The 18,591-nt window shown below is 40.1% G+C and overlaps 2 protein-coding genes across 6 annotated transcripts in view; one reads left to right on the forward strand and one right to left on the reverse strand.

Annotated features, from left to right (window-relative positions):
* Nucleotides 1-15,820, reverse strand: part of CMSS1 (cms1 ribosomal small subunit homolog) — a 225,670-nt gene extending 209,850 nt beyond the window's left edge. Inside the window, exons 1-4 of one of the 4 annotated variants that reach the window (XM_069021448.1) lie at nucleotides 15,728-15,815; nucleotides 15,268-15,400; nucleotides 14,837-15,008; nucleotides 13,253-13,342 (exon numbers count right to left, since the gene is read on the reverse strand). In XM_069021448.1, coding sequence (XP_068877549.1) covers nucleotides 13,253-13,259 — 7 coding nt within the window. In that variant the 5' untranslated portion in view covers nucleotides 13,260-13,342; nucleotides 14,837-15,008; nucleotides 15,268-15,400; nucleotides 15,728-15,815. Of the gene's footprint in view, nucleotides 1-13,252; nucleotides 13,343-14,836; nucleotides 15,009-15,267; nucleotides 15,401-15,727 lie in introns of those variants that run through there. The other 3 variants (XM_069021455.1, XM_069021426.1, XM_069021462.1) reach the window with 3 other exon arrangements.
* Nucleotides 15,821-15,847: 27 nt separating this feature from the next.
* Nucleotides 15,848-18,591, forward strand: part of TBC1D23 (TBC1 domain family member 23) — a 32,602-nt gene continuing 29,858 nt past the window's right edge. Inside the window, exon 1 of one of the 2 annotated variants that reach the window (XM_069021395.1) lies at nucleotides 15,848-16,077. In XM_069021395.1, the coding sequence (XP_068877496.1) occupies nucleotides 16,043-16,077 (35 nt within the window). In that variant the 5' untranslated portion in view covers nucleotides 15,848-16,042. The remainder of the gene's footprint in view (nucleotides 16,078-18,591) is intronic. The other variant, XM_069021384.1, reaches the window with a different exon arrangement.

Consider the following 18,591-nt stretch of genomic DNA (forward strand, 5'->3'; position numbering starts at 1 on the left):
TTAACTGATTAAAAAATGACAGCAGTTACCATCTCACTTTCCTTCATCTTTTTGGGTTTATTTCAGTGAATGATCAAATGGACGCAAGCAAGGGCATCACAAACACTTTGGTGCTCAGCATTTTCAAGCCATTCTCTTTATGTGATTAAATATCTCAGAAGAAATACTTGTAATTTTTGTCCTTACAGGGAGGATGGATGAGGGGAGGGAGGGAAAAGAAGGAAAAGCAAAAAGAAGAGAATACAAAGTGATAATGGTCATCTGAGACCAAAGCGCCCATCCATCAACTATGAGGTAGTATTTCAAGTTATTTAAAGACCTCCTGCAAGTCACTAATTAAGAACTAGAACTGACAAAAATTACAGGAGCAGACTGCTAATCTTCCTCATCCGAAGCACTGTAGCCAATACAGTGTCTGGGGACAGAATGTAAGGTTGTAATAAGAAAAAGGTCTGTATGTAAGCATTTCATGCAAGGCTTAGGAAGGCGTGCTCCCCACACTAGGGAAAAAATAATCAGGAACAGAACTGTACAGCTCTATTTTCTCAATAAGATTCAATGGATGCTGCAGGGTTAGGTGATGGAAATGGAGTAACCATCTGCAGGATGACTTTGTCCCTAGGAAACAGATATTGAGACAGGCAAAACAAAAACTGACAACTGCCTAATCTCCAGGCTTAAGCAAAGACTACCAAAACATTATGTTACCAAGAAACAGAAGGGAGAAAGATCTAATGGTTCAAATACAGCACAAGTGGGTGTATAAAAATGCTTTAAAATTAACACCAAGTACTGTAAGTGGGAAATTGCTCAAAAAAAAAAGACAAATCATAAAAACTTAAGCAGCATGAAGTGTTTTCACAGATCTGCAGCCAGTGGCCCCAAGATGAAGCTGAATTCTCTCTGTGCTGTAGCTAGCACATTAGCCAGTGACCCACCATACTGTGGGCACCCAGGAAGCTTCAAATATCAGAGTTGCCAACCAAATGTAATTCTCTTCTGACCACAAAGCAAAGTACTCTTGAGAAACACTTTTTGAGCACAAGTGGAAAGACCTCTTTAAATCAACATCTCTTCATTTGCCATGCAGTGGTCTGACATCACAGGGGCTTCAAACAGGGATGGGCCAAAGAAGCTCCCTCCCCTTTTTCACCCCTACCACAACCCAAATTACAAAATATTGCCCTTTCAGTTGTGCTGCCACCACTGTTCCAGAAGGCAGCACTGTGAACCAGGTCAAGAAACTAACCTGAATTTGAAAAAAACAAAAGCAAAACCACAAACAAAAAGCCATGCTCCACAAATCCTCTTTTCAAAAAACCAAAACAAAAACCAAACAAACAACCTCAACAAAACAGGATCCATTTCACAGCTCAGCTTTATAAAAGAGCTACATCAGCATAACTGAACGGACAGGCAAAAAGGAAAAAGGAGCATTTTATAGTGCAATCACTGCCAAAGTCCTGGTCCCATCACCTTTGATGCTACCACTATTGTCTGAAGAGATACAATCTAGCATACAAATACATCACAAAGCACTTCACATATACAACAAGCATTCATCAGTCCCATTAACATAACTCCGGATTTCTCTTGGGAGAGAACTGACTTGTGCAAAATCCAAGCAAGACAGCTTCTAACGTGATTAGTATCTGTATTTTCTTATCCTTGATTGTCTCATACACAAGCCACTATAGGTCATGTTTTATCCTGAAGAAACATCAATCTTAGCTGGATAAAAGGTAGAGAGCGTTTTATTTTAATTATCATTTTATATATATTAGGAAAAAAAATATATATATTGAAAATAGGACTCTGATTAACACACCTTTTAATGTGGCCTTGCAAGAGGAAAACAGCCTGCTCACAGACAGAAAAAAGCCCCGACAGTAAAAGCTAGAGGGTCTTTTATCTTCTCCATGCAGAACCTCTGTAAACCTTTCCACCATATAAATTGACTAACATAGGGAAAACATACTCAAAGCTTTTAAACAGACAACATTGATAATGAAGACGCTTTCACGTTAAAAGGCGTGTGTGGGTGTAAGTGCAGTTTCAAACACCTTTAGAAACTGCCAGAGAAATACGCAAACACAAATATCCCTACCTGCCCCCGACCTGTACAGAATGATACCCCACTGCCAAGAATCTAACTCAACAAATGCCAGTGCAGCTTTAAACCAAGTGGACTGCTGGTCTGACCCAGGTTGTATTGTCTCTAACAGCACTGACACTTCAGCGCCTGCAGGAACATCTAAGTGCTGGCACTCCCCTCTGCGGGACACACCTGCTATTGCAGCGTGTGTAGTATTCTAAAAAGGCCACACACTTCTGTTCCTAGGCACCCCCAAGTGCCCTAACAAGGTGCCTGAGACCCCTTCGACTTTTAAGGGGCAAAGGGAAGATTAACAGCAAACAACTGTTCACTCCAGCTGCATGATGATGCTGATCAACCAGCCCCAGGTAACCTTGTCCTACAGGAGTTAACCCACAACATAACCTTACCCTTCCCTGCATCTTGTCAATTATCTACTAGAAATGAGTCTTTAAGTCATCCAAAGTTTAAAATATTATCACATTTCTCAGCAAAGTTATGTCCTAAGAAAAGTAAGGCACATAAGAGAATTTTAGAAACTAAAAATACAACTTCGTCCTCCAACCCTTCTTTTCCCCAAAACCAGAAAGTAGATTTAAACTTGGCATTCAGGATATAAGACCACAGTGACACACTTAAGTACATTAGTGCAAATTGTGTCACATATATGGAAATAATTTCTAATATTAATACAGATTTTTCTGTCAAATATGCCATATTATTGAAATCAAGAGCACTGTAATAGGGCAAATATCAGCAGAAGAGTAGAAAATGCAGAAAATAGAGCTTAAAAAGGATCTCAGGACATTTTTGAGCCTATTCCCTCACTATAACTTGACTTAAAACCTTCCAAATGAAAACCTGGTTCATATGGTTCTAAAAAACTTCTGCAGTGACAACTTCCCAGTTACCCAGGAATATGTAACAGGGCTGAAATACCCTTGTCATTAAGAATCTTGCTAATTTCTAAACTGAATCTACATTGCTGAAATTGTACTCCAGTATTCTCTTTCCTATCTCCCCCACTGGACTTTGAAAATTATTTTCTCTGCAACACATACTAGAAGACAATTATTACACCTCTTCTCAGTTTTGTTTTCTCCAGATTAAACAAACCTAATTGCTCTTCCACTTAATAGCTCAAGTACTATGACTCTACAGATTACTGGAGAGTCCTTTTCCCTCTGCTGAGCTGTTTATAGTGGTGTGACAATGCAGTGAGCCAAGCCAGACACCAGCCTGGCTAAGGTCTCACCAGTGTTAGTAAGAGTAAGGATTTTACACTGCTCCTGCTCACACATCTCAGTATAGTCACACACACAGGTGTGTTGCATAAAAGGGAATTCAGAGCAACTGAGACTTCTCACTTTGGATTCCTAGAAAACAAATGCCAAGACCTAGTGAAAGAAAAGTAAAGAAAAGGAAGTATCTGAATGCTCTGTGCAGTTGAGGATGCCTAACCAGAAATTTCAGCCAAAGCTGTCTGGCTTGGAGACCAAAGGGAATATTCAAGTTTATCACTTAATCTTAACTCGTTCTCACTTGCAGACCTGGCTTTCATTCTGACTGCATTCAATCATCCAGGAACAAACTTAAGTCTGGCAAGAGGCACGCTTATGCACATACACTCATGGGCTTCTGCATAAAGGATCTTCAGCGCCATCCCCTGGCCACTTTCACTAAAACTGAAAATGATAGTCAAATTTCTTAAACTAAAAATTTAAGCAGTGAGAAAGAAACTTTATCTAAAGTTATTTCGCCTAGATCAAGTGCTACGATGATGTAGAAAGACAAATAAGAAAACTTACAGCATAAGTACTACATGCTCCTCCCTATTTAAATGAATAAAGTTCAAACAGGAAGCAAAGCACACATCATACTTTCAGAAGGAAAAAGAAAGGATTAGGACCAAAAGCAGGAGAACTACTTCAACAGCACAGAAACTGAAATATTTTCTCTCCTTGACACCTCCACACACACTTGCCTTACCCCACTTCCCAGAAAGCAAGCATTGCATTGTGTTAAAAGCTCGCCCATATAAATAAGCCATCTCTGTCCCTGTGGGAGAGAAAAAAGGTGGGTATGGAATATATATCCTGATAGAGCATTTTTTCTCTGTTGTCTTTCTGAAATTAGAAGGGGCATTTTGACACTAATGTGTGAAAACTTCTCAATTATCACCTGTGACAGTGTTTGTCCCCATCCCTGAAGTACCCACTGTCATTTGCTAAGAGACAACAAACGTAGTCCCTGTGTAGAGTTCTCACTCTAACACCCTTTCTTCTGCCAATTCCTATCACAGGCAATTAATGTCTGCTTCAGAAGTTACTTTAAAAATGAAGTTAAAATGCAGCTTTCTTGATTCTTAGATCATAGCTTGCCTTGAAAATTAGCTTTAATTGTTTATTTCTCCAACTAAGCACTACTGACAAAAACTTTGCTATTTTCCAAGCCTAATGCCTTGAACCAATATGGTGCTGTTATACTTAGAGACAGATGTACCACATAATCTTCTAATTTAAAATATGTGGCCAGTTTAATGTTTTTGGGGTTAGTTGTCATTGTTGTTGCAGTAATTATTTGCTGATGCTTACAGAGACACATCAAGTAAAGGAAAACTGCGTAACTACTCCGATAGGTCACTCCTGGGCAACATTTTGTTTCTGGGGGTGTTTCAAGAGCATTAATGGGAACACTCACAAGGGATCTCCAGAACATGAAAGGCAGCTCAGCTTGCTTTTTGAAGAATAAACATATCCTTTTTCTCTTCTCTGACTTCGAAAGATAGCAGATATAAAAAGTGGCCTACAGATGGCAACTCAAGGAGACATAACTGAACAGCAATGATGAGCACAAAGCCAGCCAATTCAGAATACAAATGAGAATTCAAAAAAGAATGAGGGAGACTAAAAACATTTATCTTGAAGAAGATGAACTGGTAGAAAGGATGCATACACTTGAAGAGAAGTAATTCATGGTGTGCACACAGATTTCCCATACATAGTTAAAAATCAAATTGAAAAGGCCCACCAAAATCTATATATAAGGGGTTTTTAGTCATTCAGGTCTGTCTAAAAACCAAACCAGACATCCCAAGATACAAGCCTGCTATAGCCAGTGTATCTGCTTACATGCCTCTACACTAAGCAGTAGGGAAGGACCTAGGGGTATTACACATGGATTTTCAGTACACATACAACTAAACCAATGCAAAATTTTATGTATGGTTACTCCCAAGTGCTTTCCAGACAATTCCCACATAATGCCATTCCTTCTTTATGGGTACATCTTACAGCAGCTTAAGCACTGATCCAGTCAACGGACCCAAAATGTTCTGTTTACAACTCTTACCTGAGATTCACAATTTTGAGCATAAGTTCTAGAAAATAATCAAAGTTTAGTCCTTGATCTAGCTATGCATGTAATTGAATTCCAAAGTGTCAGTAAGTGTTTTCTGTAAATTTAAATTATTCAGTCTTTCCTCTCCAGAATTTATATCAGGAATGATGAAAACCACCATTTTTTAAGTGCTGTATGGGGAGGAAGAGAACTAGATGGGCAGTTGGTGAAATCCTTGCCTTCATCAGAAGTTAGATTGGTACAGTCACTGAAGAGCAAGTTCAGTTGTCCTGGCAGAAAAACTTAGCACTGATATAGTTTATTTGCACAGAAAAAAAAGCCCCATAATACAGCTGTTATCCTTAAGTTTGAGCCTACGCCAGGAGCTAGAGCAATTCAGTTATTGTGGCTACAATCAAACATGACACAAGTTAAAGAGAGCAATACAAACTCTGTACGCAGATCCAGCCTTGACAAGTCCACCAGTTATAATGCAGCTCTAGGCACTAAATGATAAAAATGTAGATGTGTTCAATATTGTCATTTAGAACTGCAAAATACAGCATCTTTTTGAATCACAAAAACAAATTTGACTGAAATGAAATCTGATGGTTCAGAAGGCCACATTTTCAATGGTAGTTTTAACAAACTAGAAACTGGTACAAACTATAGGCCAGAGCACAGGGATGTTTCAACACCTAACTTTTCACTGATTCAATAAAACCTTAGAGCCTGAATACCAGTCGGATGCACAAAAGCTGTAAAATTCTGGGCCTAGGAATTCTAGGCTGGTCAATCAACTCCAGACATTTGTAACCTAAGGAAGCTCTGTACTGGAACACTTTCCAAAAAAACCCCAAACAAAACAACCAAACACAACTCTTAGAGATACAATCTCACTTTAGCATGCAAGACTTTACATAAATATTTTTATCTATTCACCTCAAAATACTTAGCAAATGATGGCTAATCTAATTCTTTTTATAGTTGGGAAACTGACACATTTTCTATCATCTCTACAATTATATCAGATAGCAGCACTGCCAGTAATAGCCCACCCAAAAATTTTATTCTCAATACTGTGCCTCATCTACCAGGCCATACCCATGGTCAGAGGCAAACTCTTCCAACTCAGTACTGATGGAAACCCACAGAGCAGTAACACAATTATCCTCTCCAACATCAATTCCTTTCTTAACACAGCCTGTTTAGTAATTGAAGCAAAATGCTTTTTGGTTTGGGGGCAAAGGGGAGATTCTTTTTTTTTTTTCCTTTCCTACTAACATTAGGAATGCTAAAATTCCAGACTATCATGAAAATGCATGTTAATTTTGTTTATTCAGCATTTAACAAAGAACTTCAGTCAAGTTTAAGTGAAAATACTGGGGTGCAGTGCAAAAGGAGAACTTCGCTGCCACCCAGAGGTAAAGTCTTGAAGGGACACAAGGAAAGAAAAACACATCTTTTTCCTTACTCACTTTCAAAGCCAAACTCTTTCCTTTCTCAAGGCATTAAAAAAAAAAAAAAAAAAAAAAAAAAGAGCACTACAAATTGAAACACGCTGATCTTAAAAATTAAAACATGAAAGAAGTTTTAGACACTCAGACTACATATCTCATCTTTGGTAGTGACCAGTGTTAAATGCCTATGAATGTTAAGTACCAGGCACAGAGAGTAGAAAATCGAGCCTCTGGCAGCCTGCAACTTACAGCTGGCTATCCACAGCTGGAATCCCCACACATCTTTGTGTTTAGCAGTCCTTGATGGATGCCCTGAATCAGCATTAATTGTCTCAAAACCAGGTTATATCATCACCTCAAAAACTGCCTGTCCCAGTGAGTTTCACAGCTCATTGACAAGGGAAAACACTTTTCACATACCTTCAATCCACCTCGTGGATGCCCTCCCAAGCATGCTAGAGAATTGCCCTATTCACCATAATGCTACTACATTTCTGTTGTTGTTTATTTTTCCCACCACAGTCTATTTTCCAATCTTGAACAGGTTTAGGGTATGTTATTAATCCTCACTCAGAAGACATTTCATAATTGATAGTCTTTGCCACCTTTTCTGCATTTTGGCATGCCCTTTATTGAGCTGTTTGGACAAAACCCTGTAAAACATTCACAATGTAGGTATGGTTTCGATTCACACACTAAAAAATGATGGGGTTTTTCTTGTATTCTTTTCCTAGCAATTCCTAACTTGTCTGTTACCTTTTTGACAACTGCCAGTTGCTGAGCAATGAGGACAATTTACAGGGATTCCAAGATCTATGTTCTTAGTGACAATAAATGTCACTACTGTATGTGAACTCCTTTTCCCTAAATATATTATTTTTCAATTGTTAACACTGAACTGACACGCATTTTTACTCAGTAACATGACTTACTGTCAGCTCTTGCTTCAAGTACTCTCCCTGTTATACCATATGCAAATATTATCATTTCAGTAGTCTTCCTATGCAGTTTATGAATATGTTGAGTACCAGAGGTGGCTGTGAGGTTCAGATGCTATCTCCACTATACTATTAAAAACTAGCTCACTGCTCTGCTACCTATCCACTCGCCACTAATTAACCTTGAGAATATTCCTTGTTTTTCCACAGTGTCCACACAAGATCTAACCTCATGAGATTCTTTTGTTAGAGACCACTGTTAAATTTTTTTTAAAACCACAATATAGAATGGTCATATCTGTAAGAGTAAGTTAGAAACTTACCTAGATCTTTCCCTCCCACATGGGTCTCATCATTAAACAAACCACACTGTTCTAGGAGATTGTTACTATTTTTATCTCTTTGTTATCATACTTCAATTAAGCCCAGGTTGATTTTTTTTCCTTACTCATGATCCAATAAGCACATCTGTGACATGCAAACTTTCCCCAAATTCCTCTGCACTGAGCACATGCAATGATCTGATGTTGGCTCAGCTTTATTCTATTGAAAACCCCTGTCATGCACAATTATCTACAGGTAAATGGTAAGCTTTTGATTTGTGATTATTTTTATTTTTTTAATCAGCCCAGGCAGACCATTATAGCCACTAGGAAGTTTTCTCAAAACCCATTTCGATCTAGCTCATACTTAAGTCACCAGAATTCCAACACTGTTTTCTATTGTCCTCATTTGAACACCATTTCCATTTTATGTAAAAAAAAAAAAAAATTAAGTGAAGTTCTTTTACCCTTAGCTTGACTGAAAAAGGTATATAAAAATGCTTGTGATGCAAAAAGGTTTTCTGATGACTAGTGGATGTTTAATCCTGGTTTCAGATAATGGTACCTTTTAAACAAGCTTCTTGCCTTTATAGTTCTTTCCCCCTTTTCAGTGCACATATTAACATTTTCTGGTATATTTACTTTTTTTACAATTAATGACTATGATGCATTCTGGAGGGAGAGTTGTCTCACAAATATATTCATTTTGTGTACACTGGTCACTGTCAAAGAAGGATCTCTCACAGTAAAGTATGATCTGGGTATCGCCTGCTACTCAGGACTGAATCAAGATTTTCTTCTGCATGTGGAAGTTCTCTGATTATTCACCCAGAGAACTCACACAGTTCAAGACTTTGCACTGCATCCCTCAGCTCCTAGAGCTGATACTTAGTCAGCTGACAGACAGGAAACCCCTCTTATTTATACTCTGAGTTTCAATCCATTGAGATTCTCTGATATTCTCCAATCAAGTAGGTAAGTTAAATACGTTTCTGCCTCATTACCAATGAGATAAAGGAAGCTCAGACAAACAGTTCTAACAGCAGTGCATTCGGATTTACAATTGGAAAAGGCACTACCAAGCTAAAACCACCATTTGTTTCTCCTCTCTAAAGCATGATTTCTTTTCTTGGTTTATTTCCAGATTACCAATACATTCCGTCGTTCAATTCCAACTCGGATCCCCAAACCAAAGCCTGCAAGCACAACCAAAGCACCTGTCAAAATTCCTGCTGGACATCTCAACAAACCACTCCAAGACAGCCCTTCTGGAAAGATACGCATTATAAGGACCGTGTCTAAAGCCTGCCTTCAAGGTGGAGGGAGAAGGTAAATAATTTTCTGTGATCTATGACATTAAAATGGATTTAGTCTGAATCTCAGCAGCAGTTGTTTCCACTGGGGAAAAATCGGAAACCATCCACATGGTCAGCACATCAACAGGCACCAATCACAGGACATCAGGAGACAACCAAATTCTTAGGAGCCAAAGTTAACTGCATGTCTGCAGGGACCATGCTCTGCCCCATTTTTTCTGGTGCAATTCCAGGTTTTGGTGCTCACAGTACAGGAGCACAAGACACAAATAAGTTTCTACTGTAAGTTCAGTTTTGACATGTTCTACAAATAACAATAGTAAGATTGTCTCAGTAGATTTATAAAAACATGATCACATGAAGAGAGGTTGCAGAAGGTTTCGTGTTTTCAAAGCTGGTCTAGCCAAGAAGTGTCTCAGTATGGATATCCTAAGTTCAGCATTAAAGGTGAAATGAAGAGAGGCATGGAGAAATCTGCTCTTGTACAACGTATTGAACTTAAGAGAAATGCAGAGCTCCTTGCTGTGCCAAGCATCACTTTAAAAGCATGATGTGAAGATAAGCAACTCCCTCCTCAAGGAGTTAACTAGTGTGATTATCTCCACTCCAATTCACACAGATGTTATATTAGGAAAACAGATGTGAGAATCAAGATGGATATTGTTTCCATCAGCTATATTAACTTCCACCATTTTCACTACAGTATTTAGACTTCAGTTCACTTAAACAGTATTTCAGAACTGATCAAAATTAATATCAAGCTTAACAGTAAGTTGTGGCTTACACAGAAGTGCAATTTTATTCTTGCATTCCTCCACAATTTTGCCCTTCCTTTCAACTGCTCACATTCACTTAAAATATGTAACTGGATTCATTGCTCCTAGGGAAGGGGTTTTTTTAACTGAACTCTTTGCACAAGAAGTTCTAGTTCATCCATGAGAGAATTTGCCTTTTTGCTTTTCTTAAAGAGTAACTTCTTCAAAAGACTTAAAATTCAATGTTTCCTTTCAGCCAACACACACAAAAAAACCCCTCAAACCAAAAACACAAGCAAAAACATTAGAAAAGACTCCATGCTCATTGTTTCCAATATTCTGAAAAATAGCAATTGTTGCTCTGCAAGAAAATTTCTCACAGTTCTATAGAATGTTAAGAAACACTAACAAACTACTACTACTGCAAGGAACACCCACACCAGAATCCTATAATACCAACTAACACAAGTTACTGTTTTAAAATATAAAAATTAATTTCTTTCTCTAGTAATAATGTCTCCTTCATTCTTCTTCCCCTAACAGAGTGCATTCCAACAGTCTAAATGGCTCAACTGATAATATGTGGGAAAACTCCTTACACATAGGTGTTTCTTTAAGAACTGCCAAATCCTAATTCCTAACTAAAGCAAAAGCTGGTGGTGATCACAGTGCCATAGCCAGAACTGCAATCTTTTTGCTGAAGCAAGGAGAGAGTCTGATGCATTCAGTTACCCGATTTTTCCCTTTTATTTCACAGCTAAAAGTTTAACCTAACCACTGAGACAGTACAACATGTTAATACTGCTGTGTGACTGTTTTTGCAAACTCACAAGAAACCTATGCCTTCCTCAACATCTTCACAAGAAATTCTCTAGAAGTACTCAAAAAAAGTTTTAAAAGATTAGTCTACTGAAAAATTAGTTCAGCTGTGTCCCACAAGACACACCCGTGTTAATATGCAGACATTAAAGAATGACTTCTCCATAGTAAAAAGGAAAAGCTTCCAGTTTTATTCACTAAATCTGCAGCTGTCAAGTTCTGAGACTCCATATCATGTATGCTTAGATCCAAATACAGCTCACAGAAGCACACCACTGCAACTTGCAGAATGAACGTATACAGATGTGAAGAAACACAGATTTGAAAAAGCAGCTGTCAACTCGGCATCCTTATCAGAAAGGTCTTCAAATACTGACCAGGTTCCCTCACAAGGGACAGCAACTCATTGATGAGCCAAAAAAAAAAATGCTACAAAACCTCATCATACAGAGTCCACCAACAGATCTCAGATGCTCTGAAGAAGCAACAGTGCTCCCTCACACTGAATGCACTACAATGAAGAGTCAGCTTCTCAACAGCTGCAAATCACACATTACAAATGAACGTTAACTGGCACCCTTCAGTATGCACAGACAAAAGAGAACCTCTGGCAAAATCAATCAATTCCTGCAATAGCATCCTTTGCCTTAGAGCCCACAAAGGATCCCACAAGCACTGCCAAATCATCCTCCATGGTCCCATATTATACTTCTCATCTATTTGTGCTGCTGACATACAAGAGTTTTGCTCCTGTCTTGCAATGACACAATTAATTCCTACCTATGAGGGGCATGGCCCACATAGACTCCTACTTAGGGATCTAAAACTGATGAATGGGGATACTACACTCCTATGGGATTAAGGGCAATACAGAAAGCATGGAGAATGAAAGACAAGGAGTGGTAACACAAAAGGAGGAAACTGGAAGAATTTCTGTAAAACAGAAGTCCATCCCTCTCCCTCAAACTGACTGGGAGATGTGGCACGCTGGCTACAGGCAAGATCAGACATTTACATCACTGTGAGAATTGCTCCTTTCTGTTCACAGAGAGAAGAGGAAAAAGTTGGTGTCCTTCACCAGTACGAAATAAACTCCTCTGAATTCCTTACCCTTTCCTTTGTAATTCTGAATGCAATATAAAAATCACATGAAAGACTGGACAAAGTTGTGACACAATCTGGAAAAAAGGGAGGTAAGGAAGTCCTGCAGTTGCATGACGTGGAACATGTGTAACACTAAACTACGCTGCTAAGTAGAGAATAATCCCTAACCACTCCCTCCACAAATCTCATCTCAAAGGTTTGCTGAAGATGTTATTGGGCAAGATTCTTTAGTTTTTGTCATGTGACAAGGTAAAAAGATGGGTAATCCCTTTAGCATTTTTTTCCTTGGATTTTTTTGGCTTTTTCTACACCTATAAATCACTTGCAGCAGGGTAAACATTCATGTCTCAAGGTGAGAGTAACGACCTTTAATCTTTAATATGGACTCTAAAATAATAACTTTCAATGATGTGGCCAGAAGCAAATTTAGAATTCCTTACATATCCATACACCAGGATATATACTTATATATATTTTGTGTTTTCATACTCTTCAGGTGTTCCACCTGAAAGATGTTCATACTCTTTTAAAAGTAGCCTTTTATAACTACAAGTTTCTCAAATCTAAAATACTTCTGAGAGCTGAGTTATGATGAATATTCTGTAGGTCAGAACTTATTCTAGGGTTAATTTTAAAGGATCTGGCAAAAGATCAGTATTTTAAAAGTACATTTTGAACTCTGCTTTGCACCTAGAGTTATGGCAGAGATGCTATTTTTAAATAGGTCAGCAAATGAGGTTCGATAGTATTTTTTTTAACAAAACTTGATGTTTCACAGAAATAAAACTGACCAAGTCTGTCAAAGGTGCTCACTAATGTGCAATTATTTTCTTGTATTGCTGCCTACATCATACATTGTGAACCCTGATTTCCTCTTTTATGCCAACTGATTTTAAAGCATTTTACAGTATCAATAAGATGCTGTACAAATTAACCTTTGATTTTACCTGTTTTACGTGAAAAATAGCTACACAAAATAAAAGTAACAGACATTTTATGTTTACTAACAGCTTGTGTCAACTCCATCCAACAAAAAGAACCTGCCAACAAGTTTACAAAGGTGGGCTACAGACAGCAGAGTACATGGTTTGCACAACACTCACCTGTCATCACTACTTGTAACACACTCAAAGAATGTTCTTGGAGTAAAGTATACAGGATTGGGTTAGACACCTCCAGAGGTTATCTTCCACCTGAATTATTTTAAAATACAATTGTGAAAATCCCAAGGAGTTTTTTGTAAATGGAAAAGTTGCCGTTAACAATCTCACCTCAAAGTCAGATGGCTCATCCATCATGTCAAAAGTTTATAATTAAAGTCCTGCTCTGTATCCCATTTCTAAAGGAAAGCTGCAAACATTGCAACAGTCAGCTAACCACCCACCCTAAATAAAATCTGTGGTTGGCAGAATGTGCAGGTAGGCTCTTAAGAAAAATTCCTAATGAAGAGCATTTACCAGGGGAACTGGGACTGCTTAAGAGACCTATATGAGACTAAAAAAAAAAATTAAATGCTCAGAAGCCTAATTAGGTCTTGTGACCCCTCTTTATTATATACACACAATTTTTGTATTGCTTCCTCTCTAACTATTCTCCAAGTACCTTTCACAGGAAATAAGCACCAATTATCAAGACATTGAAAGAACTGGAGTCTTTGCAGAGGTTCAGATAACTCCCAATAACTCCCAACTCTTGTCAATATGGCACTAAAACAGAAATTTAAAATAACAATCAATAAAATAGGGCACTATAAAGTCTAAAGTCATTTTAGTTGCCCAGGTCTACCTAAATTTTCACATTAAACGTAAACATTACAGAAAAAATATTTTACAGCCTGCGGTTTTGAGACACATTGAAAAAATACAAGTGTGTGAACCAGGTATCATAACCATCAGGAAAAAAAAGACAAATCAGTCATAGCACTATACTCCAAGGAGCAATGGCTGGAGAAGAGCTGTTCAACTCCTGCCCTTTTACAGTACCACATGGCAAGGGTGATGCGACACACCCCAGTGAGCACATGGGTGATGCTTTTCAAGTACCACAGATACTTTTCTCTCCAAAGACTCTAGTACGGATTTACTGTTTCCAAGGTCTTACAGAACTGTAAGTAAGTTCATGTCAATAATGGCAGACACAATCACAAAATATTCTGAGTCAGAAGAGACCCACAAGGATCATACATTATGCAAAAGTCTTTCATCAAATAAACTCTTGGGAAGAAAATACAGTTTGGAAGGTAAATGAATGCAAGGGAAACCTGAGCTCTGAACTCAAAGCAAGAGGTTTTCCCATTCCCCTCGCCCCGGTTTTTAAGCTTCGCTTAAACGTATTCCTGTTATGTGGGTTCCTGTTGTTACCTAAGCACTGGTATTTTCGTTTGCTGCTCCATCGTCTATCCCAGGGCTCAGAGACTGGACATCAGCTCGCTGCAGAGATTCTGCTTACAAACAAACCCGCCCTCGGTAGAAAGCAGGGAAAAGCAGGCACAGGGGGAAAAGCGAGTGAGAGTGGAAAACCTGCAGAAGTAAATTAAAAGCAGAGAAGGGAAAAGCGGAGGGGGGGAAGTGGAAAAAAAAACCAAAATCCAACGAAAAGAAAGGAGAGCAGGAAAGGAGGATGGGGGCTGCCTCTCAGGTAAAATGCTTCAAGGCCAGCGTGAGGAGCGAGCTCCAGGAGAGGCGTACCTGGAGTGCCGCCCGCTCCGGTGCCGCTGTCCCACCACGGCTCCTCCAGCGTGTCCCCCATGCCGCCACCGCCGCGCGCCACGGCGCCTGCGCACTGCCCGCGGGGCCGGGCCGGCCGTGCCTTGGGCACGCCTGGTACCGCAGCTGACATTACATCTTACAGAGCAGCCTCCTGAAAGAAAAGTAGACCTTTAAATGCATGTTGGATATATTTTTTTTTCCTTTCTTTCTTTTTTTTTTTTTTTTTAAAGTGGAAAATACAGGAGTGAGAGAAAGAGAAAAGGCATTAAAAGTATTACCCTCTCCTTCATAACATTCGTTTAATTGCCTCAACCCGGTTTTACACTGTAAAATACCTGCTTGCTTGGTTGAGGTAATTCATGTAATGTTTTCTGAGGAACAGATACGTGCCTGCAGAGGGTGCGCCTTACCTTGGAATGAGTGCTCCCGGCGCTTTGGGGACCGGAGCCCGCAGGGTAAGCGTGCCTGTCCTGTATCTCTTCCCACAGGAGCCGTGCCGCTCTGAGCCTGGGCCTTCCCTGCTGGAGCACATCCCGAGTCAAGCTGTGAAACTGACCAGTGTAAGGACTGGAATTTCCCATAAGGCGGCAGGTTATTCCATGTATAACCCGCCCCAATGATTTTTCTGAATTTCCATTGAAGTATACTATTCTTTTTTCCCCTTTGAGGATGCAGGTGGGTAAGGAACGTGCGTGACAGAGAGCTTTAGCGTTTTTCTGCCCAGGGTTGCTAATGGACGTCACCAAGTGATTTTTAGCCCTTGGAAACAGAGTTCTGCGTGAAACTTGTGAATTTCCCCGACTCGCGGAGTACGCACAACCTGTGGCACATTAAACACTGTGGGAGAAGTCACTTAATAACCAAACCTACATCTGGCAAAGCAGTTCAGCTTTATGAAAGCCCAAAACATTCAAATCTCTGGCAGACCGGCCCCCCGGCCTTACTCCAGGAGCGCTGCGCGGCCACTCCCTCAGAAGCTGGCCCTGCTCCCTCCTCTCCCCCGCCGCCGCCCCGCCCTCCTCCCGTGCCAGCCTTCCGCGCTTTGCGGCGCGCGCCCTCATTCCCGGCGGCGCGGGAGGCGGGGACAGCAGCCGGGAAGGGGACAGGCTTTGGGAGGAGCGGCGTCGGGAAGGAAACGCCTCTCGAGCGCGCTTTACGGCCGGTCGAGCGGGCACGTCAACAGCTATGGCGGAAGGGGAAGAGACGCCGCCGGGCAGCTGGTGAGTTGTGGGGGTGTGGGTGCCCTCCCCTCCGCAGCGGGGACCAGGAGGGCGAGGGCAGAGAGGCCGGAGCGCCCCGGCCGCCGCCGCTCTTCCCCCGGGACGCGCCGCGCTCGGGGCGTGTGCGGGGTCGCGCTGGGAGCCCGCGAGGAGCCCCCAGCAAACGCCGCCGGCGCTGGGCGGCTCTGGGTTTCCAGAGAGGAAGGGCCCCGTCAAAACACGGGCGAGACACGAAACCAGGGCCGTGCCCAGCCTGGAGGCAGGCGGTCGCGCCAGTTTAAAATGACAGCTTTAATATGCGGTAGGAGCTGCTCCAGGAGTCTGCCTGGAGTGGAGTTGCTTTGTTCAGTTCGTTTCCCCTTTCGCTGCGTGCCTGCTCTCAGGAACAGGTGACAGCAGTGGGTCCTGCCTCGTTTTCTGAATGATTTTGCTCACCACCCTTCCTTAGTACAGCTATTACTGATAATGGATTTTACATTGAACCTCTAGGACAAGAATAGAGGCTATTTCTGGAGCGTGTATAGGATCATTTTGATGGTAACAGTGATGTGATTTCAGTATTTGTTGCATGTGTATTCACTCAAGACTACTGAGGCTTAAATAAACTTTGTGTTTAAACACTGAAGCTATTCTTACTGCACCCAACATTCATTTGCATCTTCACTTTGTTTTTGTCTTTGTGCTTCTGCATTGCATGTGATTTCTTTCTGTGGCTCTGTGCCACACCATTGCTCTTTGTCCTTTCCACGTATATGCTTTTCAAGTAATTACATTACAGACCTGATTTTTGTGATCATTTCCAATCTGATGTTTTTGCTTTTAGGCTCTATTTGATGTGGTAGATTTAAAGTTTCCTGCAAACTGAGCTTAGCCTTCTTTGTGCTTAGTTAAATCACTATAAAGAAGCCAGAATACACACACAGGTGTAGGTGGGACCTCTTCTTTGTTGGTTCTCTAAATACAGCTCTTGGTTGAAACAACTTAGTGTCATTAACTAGAAAATGAAAGGTTGGTGTCATGTTTTATTCGTTTTTTTTTTTTTTTTTTTTTTTTTTTTTTTTTACTCACAGCCTCAAAATTTATGAAGCTCTTTCTATAAGTACAGTGTTGCATATGCATTATTTCTAAATACAGACCTGAGTGTTGGGCTCACTGGCAGTGCAGTCTTGACACTTTGAAATACAACTCTGGACACTGAATAAGAACCATGTTCAAATACCTCTGAAAAAAATACTTCAAATGACTTCCATTACTAATACTGGAAGAATATTGCTGTCTCCCAGATCACAACAAACTTCTCTAGAATTTCTGTTAAGGATGAGGATGGGTGTCTTTCCAGACATATTTCAAGGCACAGCCTACACTGTTGATATTCTGACTGGCAGCTTCAAAACTATAGTGAATTTAATATGTTGGTGGTACTAGAAAAGGCAAACTTGAAGGCATTTGTTAAAACAGATGTTTTAAGTCTTTATGGGAACAATTCAAGAGGTTTATGCTTAAATGCTACATTAGTATGTGACGGTGCATCCTGTTACTAGAGCTGTATGCTGTGAATGACAAAGCTGCATTCCTTATTGCTTGCTTAGAAACTTCACATGGCTTTTTGGTTTGTTTTCCTGTTTTGGCTTTTGTTTAAAAGCCAGTTTCAGTGGAGTATTTTCTTTTACATTTATTGATTTAAACTGTTGTCTTGTATTCATATTTCAATGCTGTGAACAGATGTGCAAGGAGCTTTTTGGTGTAAATTACTACACTATCATATTTTGAAGTATATAGGATTTGAAATTTTAAAAATCCCCAAACATAAAATGATACCTATGTATGCCTGAGCTCTATTGGGAGCAAAACTGGCAGTGCTGATTCCATATCCTCTCTTCACTTCCTTAAGAGGATTAAAAGGCAGATGGAATTTTATGTTCAGAGACTGTTGCAGCACCTTGAGTGTGTAGGATCTAGACGTGCTCACTAACACAAAATTCCCTGTTTGTTTTCCCTGTGCTAACTTGTCATGCAGTGCTGGTATAAGTGATTTGGGGGGGTGTGGGGGGAGAAGTGTCACAAACTAATTATGAGTTAAATCCCTCAAGATCTGTACTAACTGCTTGGGGTTTGGCTCAACAAAAGCCAGGGAAGTTTGCCACTGCACAATAAAATAAAATTCTAAAAAACCCAGCATCACCACCAACCCAAACTTATGTATGGGAAAAGATGAGATGGTAATTTTTTTTCCTTCAGGAAAATGCAGGAAGTTGTTAGTAACACTTTTGATTTTAAAATGAGCAAAATTAGACAGACCTTGTTTGCTGAATGTTTCTTTTTAGCTATTTGGCATATACTCAGAAGCTAATTTGAGAAGTTGCCAGCATTATTCTGGAAGACATATCTGTCCAAAGCTAAGAATGCTGTGAAACACAAAGGAGACCGGCTGCTTTCAAACTGCTGTAAAATCTTTGTGTCTTTTTGTTTTGTCTGCTTATTTGTTTATTTTAATCATAATTTCAGTCAATGCAA

The sequence above is a fragment of the Aphelocoma coerulescens genome, chromosome 1, assembly GCF_041296385.1.
Source record: "Aphelocoma coerulescens isolate FSJ_1873_10779 chromosome 1, UR_Acoe_1.0, whole genome shotgun sequence".
In the NCBI taxonomy this organism is placed as follows: domain Eukaryota; kingdom Metazoa; phylum Chordata; class Aves; order Passeriformes; family Corvidae; genus Aphelocoma; species Aphelocoma coerulescens.